Genomic DNA, 9,492 nt, shown 5'->3' with positions numbered 1-9,492 from the left:
TCGATTATCGGTTGAAAGAATAGAAGATTTAAGGAGATAGAAGATCGATCACAGTGAATTGGAGAACAAGGAATGTTGATCCAACAAATATCTTGGTAGAAGAATCGAAGCAGATGATTTCTTGATGACGTGAAGATGACGCTAACATTATATCGGATCTGATCATCTTAAATTTAACCTGGTGCTAATATACCCCTCATTAACTAATCAATTAGATTAATTAGTGTTAATCACATTTTTTATGAGCCACAAGATCAGTTTTAATCAAAGGCTAAGATTTGGTTCTCATGTCTCACAAAATATAGGTGGTCTCAAATAAACCCCTACCTATATATATATATATATATATATATATATATATATATATATATATATATATATATATATAATTTTTTTATATTATATCTCACAAACTTTTTTGGAGGTAAATCAAACTAAAAGAAAAAACTAAAATATACCAAATTTATTTTATTTTTATTCTTTATTATCTATCATGTTTACAATAGATTTTAGCATTATGTTGATTGTTGAAACTTGAAAAATAAAAATTAACGAATAGCAATTATGCTTGTTTAATTAGGGATTTAGGGTTAATAATTAATAGTTAGTGATTATTTGTGTTTGAAACTTGAAATCATGTTTATAGTTAAAATATTTTGATTGTAGGGTTCTAATAACAAATTTTTCAAAAGACAATTAGATGACAATGATGAAGGAACTTCTAAATGAAATAAGCATAATGAAAGTCCATAAGTTCCACAACTTAATGAACCTAATAAAAAACCAGAAGTTCCACAAGAACCACAACCTAATGAACCTAATCAAAGATGTCACACCCCAAAACCAAGAACGGCGGAAACGTTCTGGGGCGGAGGACGTCATGTAAAGTATCACAACAATGCAAAGTAGTAAACAAGCAACAACATCATCCATTGCATTAATAGTATAATTTTAAATACAAGTGTGTTCTTTCATAGAATAAAACAACATAATGAATAATCAAAATAAAAGACGAGTCTTGACTGCTCCGTCTTCACAACACCTGGCCGCCGTACCTGTCTATTGGTGACCTGAGAATACAAGTTATTTTGAAAGCGTAGATCAGCATTTAAGCTGGTGAATTCATAAGTATTTTAGTGTCATTGCTTTGTAAAACTGTAAAGAAAAGACTAGTAAATGTTTAGTGAAAAAGTTTGTATAAGTATGAAACCCTAGAAAATCCTATATTTCCTATTAGTATGAAAAGTAGTCTTCTACCAAGACCCGACTGTTTTGAAAGTTTTCCTCTCTGTAATAATGAAGGTTAAGTTTTTCCCCTATATAACTATTATTATCAAAATATATCCTTATATTACCCTTTATGTGAGAAGATCACAATTTGAAAATAATGGGAAAATGTATATGAGCACTACAGTATTATTTGTATTAACCACTGAAGTAATAACTACCTTAAAACCAATGGTTTAATTAAGACAAAATGTGATATGATTGTTACCATACTAATCTGACTATAGCACGACGATGAAAGACATCGGAAGAAATGACATTTGGCACCCGTGGACTTGCAAGTCCCATTGTAGCGAACAACAAAGGTGTAGGATAGTCAATCCAGTATAGATCTATATGCAAACTCATGCTCACCTTCCACAAGATTCTGGTTACAAAACGTGACATAACGAAATGGTCGATGTGTCATGAAGTAGTATCTCACATTATGTTATCTCTGAACCTTGTTATAGTATACTTGTTATAGTAATAGTATTCTATGTATAGTATTCTTTGAATAGTATCCTTGTCTAGTATTCTCTGTTATAGCATTCTCTATTATAGTATTCTATGCCTAGTATTCTCTGTTATAGTATTCTCTGTCTAGTATTCTCTGTTATAGTATTCTCTGCCTAGTATTCTCTGTTATAGTATGTAATAGTATATTTGCATAGACTCATGAATGAACTGACTCTTGTGTGATTCCTTGTACTAGGATTAGTAAGTAGTACCCCTAACTATACCTATTATAGTTACTAGTAATGTATGTATATGACTGAATGAAGGTATGCCTTTGCTACCCAAAGGTACTGAACTGACTGATAGAACTTTTATGTCTACATATGTATACATAATATGTAACTAATATTTAGACGACCTTCGAACAAACAACCGATACCCTAAGGCCACATCCAAACAAGAAAAAGGAATTAAAGCGGGTTAGCAGTCCTAAGTCCTTTAAATATTACATACATAACTATACATATATAGGCATGCATTTGACAATAATAAAGCATAAAATGAGTTTTGTAAAACATTGAAGAGTTTAATAATAAGAATTGATTGCTTAGTGTCAATTTATAAAACGATTTGAAAGCAGTTTGTCGACACAAACAGTTTAAAGTATAAGAAATCCTTTGTTTGAAACATAGTTTGAAATACCGGAAAACCTTTGTGTGAAACACATTTGTAACAGAGTTTGAAAGAAAAGATACAGTATGTAAGACAGTTTGATAAAGATTTTAACATGTAAAAATGTTTGAGAAAGTCATTTAGTAGTAGTATACTGAGTAAAACAGCTAAAGGTGTAGTAAATTCATTTGATTGCTAGTTATTAATCACATGTGATTGATATAATAACTAGCATGATTCAACTTGTATCCCCCCCCCCCCATAAAAGCATTTATAAACATTTAAAAGGTTAATTAAGGGGTATGAACTCACCTGTAGTGAGTGGTTTGGATGAACGGATAGTATAGGATGCTAAGTGTCAAGTGAAGACTTGAACACACACAAGGATCCTAGTTAACATATAATAACACATATACATATCCAATTAGTCATTTAAAAACTAATTAACCAACTTAAGACATCCTAAGACATGTAAAACACTTGATTTAAGTGCTATAAGTCCTAAGGATTGCATCTAAGGGTTTGTAGGACTTGGATTTTAGGTTTAGGGTCCAAGGGTAAACTCTTTATGAGTTTACGGATTTGGGACCAACTCCCTTGGAGTTTACGGTTGTAAACCCATGATTTTACACCCGTAAACTCATGGTACTTCTACCATTTTGTGTTTTGAATCCTATAAGTCATAAAGAAGCATTCCTACTTCATGTCTAAGCCTTTGGAAGTGATTGTGGCATCATTTCACCCCTTTGTGGAGTTTACGGCCCATGGACCATTTCTCCATGTGTTTACGGCTGTAAACTCTAATGGTTCATGGTCTTTTTGATGTTTTAAGGTCCCTAGTTCAATGGTGGTTGGTTCTAATCCAAGTTCTAGGCATAAGGAAGGAGATTAGGGCATTAATGCACCCTTAAAGGGAGTTTATGGCCTTGGGAGATCCTTGGCTGTAAACTCTCATTCAACCTTTTATTCTTGATGTTTCTAAGGCCTAAACATGTTAAACCTAGGGTACAACGAGTTAGAACAAGAGTACTTACGATATAGGAGCTTGAATGATCAGTTTGGGCCAAGAACACTAGTGTGTGTTCTTGGTGTAACTTGAAGATCTATGAAAACATGATTTTTATGGACGGAATCATGTAAGATCACTAGATTAGGTAAGATATCAACTAATTAGGGCAAGAAACACTTACAAAGTTGAAGATCAAGAAGGAAAATCGGATGATACTTGAGAGGATTTGAAAGAGAATCAACCAAGGAAAGGAAAGGAATGAACAAATGGCCAACATTTCATCATATAAGGTGACTTTACGGCCCACATGGAGTTTACGGCCGTAAACTCCATTATGGTGGTCGTGAACTCATGTTCAATGTGTTTTAGGCTTGTTCTTTGTGCTATAGCTTCAGCAGAAAAACCCCGATACTTATTCCTTAAGTGTACAAGGCTTAGAACACTCAAACAGACTCCAAATTGTGCTGAATGACAGCAGGAATGAGTTTGACTTTCAATGAAGTGTTTCATTGAACAGGATAGAAAATTCCGGGTTTTCACAAAAGACCACAAGTTCCACAAGGACCACAACCTAATGAACCTAGTCAAATACCACAAGTCCCAAAAACTTTTGATTTGAATGATCTTCCATCGGACCCGGGGGATAACCCAAAAATTACATCTTATCATCCTTATCAAAGAGATGAAATAAGGAGGGAATATTTGACTAAAGGACCTTTGTCAACCAAAGGGGAATAATTTCGAATCAAAGTTAGTTGGTAAGAAGGTAAGATGCTTTGTTGTGGAATGGTTTGCTGAATTTCCATGGTTAGAGTATAGTATTAAAAAGAAGAAGACATATTGTTTGTGTTGCTACTTGTTTGGTGACATGGTAGGGGAACAAGGTGGAAGAGATTCATTTACAACCGAAGGCTTTGACACTTAGAGTAAAAAAAAATCATTCTGGAAACATATGGGTAATATTTAAAGTTATCAACAAAAGGCACAAGAAAAGTGTGATTTGCTATTAAGAAAAAATCAATCTATTAGTGAAGTCATTCATAAGCAAATGGAACTTGAGAAAAGTAATTATGAAATTCGATTATGTGCTACAATTCGTACTTGCAGATTTTTATTGAAAAATACATTACTGTTTCGTGGTCGTGATGAGCCGGAAAATTCTAAAAATAAAGGACTTTTAATTGAAATATTATCTTTGATTAGAGAAGATAATTATAGGATTTTTAATGTTACTTTATAAAATGCTTCAAAAAAATGAAAAGTTGACTTCTCCGACGATTCAAAAAGATATTGTCAATTGATTTTCTAAAGAGATAATCAAATCCATTTATGATGAAATTAGTAAAGATGTGTTCAGTATATTAGTTGATGAGTCTAGTGATGTTTCCAAAAAGAAAAAATGTTATAATTTTGAGATATGTTGATAGACTTGGGATTGTAGAGGGAAGATTTATTGGATTTGTTCACGTGTTGGATACATCTTCTTTGACTCTCAAAGTCGTCATCGATTTTGTATTTACCGACAACAACTTGAATATGGCTCGGGTGAAAATTCATAAAATTATTATTATTATTATTATTATTATTATTATTATTATTATTATTATTATTACTATTGTGTGTGTTTGTTTTATGTCTTATATCTTTTATTAATTTTTTGAAATAAATAGGTGATGGGGCAAGGTTATGATGGAGAAACTAATATGAGTTGTACATTCAACGGTTTTAAATCTTTGATATTAAAAGAAAATAGTTCCGCACATTATATACATTCTTTCTCACACCAAATACAGTTAGTGGTTGTGACGGTATCAAATAAATGTGATGACATTGAAGAATTCTTTGAACAACTAGCTTTGGTAGTTACTGTGGTTTGTGGTTCTTGTAAGAAAAAATATATGATACGAGAGATGCAAAAAAAAAAAAAAAAAAAAAAAAAAAAAAAAAAAAAAAAAAAAACAGTTATAGCCAAATTTTGGTATTGGTGAAACTGAAACTGGAAGAGGGCTAAATCGAGAGATTTATCTTGCTCTGACCGGAGATACTAGATGGGGTTCACATTATAAAATAATTGTAAGTTTGATGAATTTGTTTGCTAAAGTTGTTGAGGTACTTAATTATGTCAAAGATGAGGGGTCTAGAGTTGAAGCCGAAATTTGGTATTAGTGAAACTGGAACTGGAAGAGGGTTGAATCGAGAGATTTCTCTTGCTCGAGCTGGAGATACTAGATGAGGTTCACATTATAAAACAATTGTAAGTTCGATGAATTTGTTTGCAGAAGTTGTTGAGGTACTTAACTATGTCAAAGATGATGGGTCTAGTTTATCTAACCTTAATCAAGTAAAGGGTATTTGTGATATTTCAAAACTGTTTCTTTTACACTTTATGATAAATTCTAGGCCTCATGGATACATTGTCAAAGCATCTTCAAAAAAAGATCAAGATATTTTAGAAGCAACTTCATTAGTAAAAAGGGACAACAAAAACATTGCTAGTTTTTAGAAAAGATGGGTTTCCACAAATTTGGAAGAAGGTATGTGTTTTTTGTGAAAAATATAGTATTGGAATTATGGACATGTCGGAATATTTTGTTACCCCACGAAAGCATAAGACTAATATGACTAATCAAATATCATTTTGAAGTTGTGATTTTTAACATGATTTTGGATATACAAATTCAAGAATTTTGGGATCAATTTAGTGATATTGGCACGAAACTGATAGAAAATATGGCGGCTTTGAGTCATTGTGACTCATTTTTTAGTTTTGATAAATTAAAGTTTTTGAAGCTAAACAATACATAAAAATGATTTTGATCATTCAGAAAGGGTGCATCTTAATTGGCAACTTGATATCTATTATCACTATTTGTTTCATGACGAGAAATTTGTTAACTTAAAGGGGATTACAGACCTATCTCGTTTGTTGGTGGAAAGTGAAAATAGGGAAACATCTCTGTAACACCCAAAGTTTTGAAGGCCAAGAAAGGAAAGAAAACCCTAAGTTTAGGGGTCGACTCGGCGAGTCCAAGGAGGGACTCGGCGAGTCCGAGCAGGATCCAGGTCGAGGCGTAAGTGACCAACTCGGCGAGTCGGCCAAGTGGACTCGGCGAGTCTGGTATATGCGTGGAAAACCCTAAATTTGGGACTTAGAGCCTATATAAACGTCTTAATCTTCTTCCTAGGGTTCCTTACTGCCTCTTTAGCCCTGGATACCAAACCCTAGCCGTCATATCCTTTGATTGAGCCATTTATTGCCTTGAAGAGTGCATTAAGCTTGGAGAAAGAAGAAGAATCTTGAGAGTGCAAAAAGGGGGCTGTAGATCCGGGATTGGGAAGACATTTCTGAGCTTTTGGAGGTAATAAGCTAGTCCTTGGACTCCCTTGCACCTAGATCTATGTGTGTGTTAGGCATTCTTGGCATGATAGTAACCATTCCGAGCTAGAAGTCCAGATCTGAGGTTGCTACCTCAGATCCATGCTTGTTTTGGTCTAGTGTCCCATAAAGTATCTGCCCTTGAGCTGATTATGGAGCCTTCTTGCCTTAAACCCTAGTTTATGGTGTATTTTGCTTAGATCTCCTTCTCTACACGTAAAGTTTGCAACTTTACGTGAGGAATAGGCTTGGGAAGGGTAGATCTACAGATTTGAGTCCTTGCATGACTCAAAAGTCCTCTGCATGTATGAAGGACCGGATGGACTCGGCGAGTCCTTTGAGTGGACTCGGCGAGTAGCTTGAAGATGAGGAGGAACTCGACGAGTGGGATGAACAGCTCGTCGAGTCGGATGAAGTTGGGCATGAACCCGGCGAGTTGGATGAAGATTGCCTCGTACTCGGCGAGTCTGTTCTTGGACTCGGCGAGTCAGGTCGCAGAACCCCAAACCCTTCGAGTTAAGACTCAAGTCAACGAGTCGAGCAAGGACTCAGTGAGTTGGACAGGACAGGATTCGGGAATCAGAAGACTCGGCGAGTCAAGTCGCGATTGGAAGGACTTTGAGCATAAGAACTCGGCAAGTCAGTAAGTGGACTCGGCGAGTAAGGTTGACCTGGAAGGTTGACTTTGACCAGGACTTTGACTTAGACCAGAGTTGGCTTAGTAGTCTTTCGGGGGTCAGTTAGACTCAGTGTCGCATTGTTATTGGTAGCTCGGGGAGCGGGTGGAGCCGGAGTTCAGAGAGTTGTCGGGCAGCGGCTAGTGGGATCATCAGCAAGTGCAGCCAGTGCAGGTGAGTTTTCCTTTGTGTGAATGGGTCTAAGGCCACAATGCCGGCCCATGTAGTTATGAGTAGAAGACCCGGGGGTTAGCCCTAGGCACAGTATGTTAGTATGATATTCGGGATGAGGTCCAATGGTAGAGGGCGGGTGCCCAAGGAACAGTTTATGTGATAGTTTATACTTGTTGTCTGTGTGATACTTGTATGTGCCTGGTAGGGAGGTGAGTGTGGGCGAGGTCTCGTATCTCACCAATAGCATAGTGTGGATGGTGTTCCACATCTCAGTAGCAGCAGAGCAGGGGCGAGGCCCAAGCTAGGGAAGGTGTGAGGGTGGGCTGGGCCCGTACCTCACTATCAGCAGGAGTATGGACGGGGTTCCATGACTCATCAGTAGCAGGACGCGGGCGGGGACCAGAGATAGGTGAGGCCTTAGAACAAGATCCGTTAGTAGGTATTTAGCTTATGTGATGTGATGTGATATGTTTATGTGCTATTATATGTTAATGGGCGGGGCCCTGTGACAGGCGAGGCCTAAGTGAAACAAATTTGTATTCGAGCGGGGCTCGAAGCCAGGCGGGGTCTGGAGCAGCGGGGCCGTTGTAGCGGGCGAGGCCCGAGGTAGGGGGCGAGGCCCACGATAGGGGGCGTGGCCCAGTATGTGCAGTATGTGGTTATGTGGTAGGGTGGGGAACTCACTAAGCTTCGTGCTTACGGTTTTCAGTTTTGGTTTCAGGTACTTCCGGTAGCGGATGATGGAGCTCGGGATGATCGCATGGCACACACCATAGATTAGTCAGCCTGGGAATGTTTTACTCTGATAATGAACATGTGTTTTGAAAACTAATACTCTGTTTATGTGTTGAAATGATGATTTTACTTTAAGTAATATTTTATTAAAAAAAAAATTTGGTCTTAAATTTTGGGGACGTTACAATCTTTCTTTTTCTTTAGTTTATAGATTATTAAAACTAACTTTGGTTTTGTTAGTCGCAACCGCAACCGTTGAACAATGTTTTTCTACAATAAAGTTGTTGAAAACCGATTTTCGTAATAGAATAAATGACGATTTTATGAATGGTGCTTAGTGTAAAAAAGGAAGCACTTGAGAATATAAAAAGTGAAAATAGCAAATGAAAGATCGAAGAGGAGAACTTTAAAACTGAAACTTTTTTATGTCTAATGAAATACCGATCTGTATCTTTTTTTCTTATTGTATATTACATGGAATTTTTTTGGTGCTACCCCTTTACTTTTACTCTAGCTCCACTGGTTTCAATATACCAAAATCAGTTTACTTCAAAGTTCAAAATGTCTATATTTAAACCGAATCACCCTCTTTTCCGATCCTTAAATTAACTGGACACATAACATTCTTTTCTCCAATCTCGTCTTCTTTCAAGCACGCCTAAATTCCTCCATCACACCATTATTCAAAGTTTGTAATACACTCATGGGGGTAGAATTCAATGTTGCTAAAAAAATATGAAAAAACACTCATGATTTCAATGCAAATATGTTCGATATCCATGAGTCTCCAAGTAGGGTGTTATATTGACACCACAGTCCACACTTATCCAATCCTTCAAGTTCAGGTGTCCTCTGGTTTCAAACTCAAGCTCACAAACCTGTGAATAGCGATTCTGGTTCAAGGTGACTTCGGTCTTCAAGATTCTACTCTGATTTATGTTTTCAGTGATATACTAATTTTGATCATCAAGTTTAGTGGCTAAAGTTCAAGTTAGCAAAACAGCAAAACGACAAATAATCGAATATGATATTTTGCTTTAGGGAATAATATATGAAATTATCTTAAGATAGAAATAAAATTGCTACTACAATAGCCATTTAGCAAGCAACCAAAAAAATAAAAA

General features: G+C 36.1%; 1 protein-coding gene across 1 annotated transcript; it reads left to right on the top strand.

Moving 5' to 3' along the window:
• The first annotated feature begins 4,786 nt into the window (after positions 1–4,786).
• Positions 4,787–5,909, top strand: LOC111904301 (uncharacterized). Its single transcript, XM_023900073.1, has 5 exons — positions 4,787–4,951; positions 5,077–5,277; positions 5,375–5,515; positions 5,686–5,696; positions 5,807–5,909. The coding sequence occupies exons 1-5, from the start codon at positions 4,787–4,789 to the stop codon at positions 5,907–5,909; spliced, it is 621 nt and encodes a 206-aa protein (XP_023755841.1).
• The last annotated feature ends 3,583 nt before the right edge of the window (positions 5,910–9,492 follow it).

The sequence above is a fragment of the Lactuca sativa genome, chromosome 3 (genome assembly GCF_002870075.4).
Source record: "Lactuca sativa cultivar Salinas chromosome 3, Lsat_Salinas_v11, whole genome shotgun sequence".
NCBI lineage: Eukaryota > Viridiplantae > Streptophyta > Magnoliopsida > Asterales > Asteraceae > Lactuca > Lactuca sativa.
The sequence above is the reverse complement of the archived record's forward strand: the minus strand, read 5'-3'. Positions and strand labels throughout refer to the sequence as shown.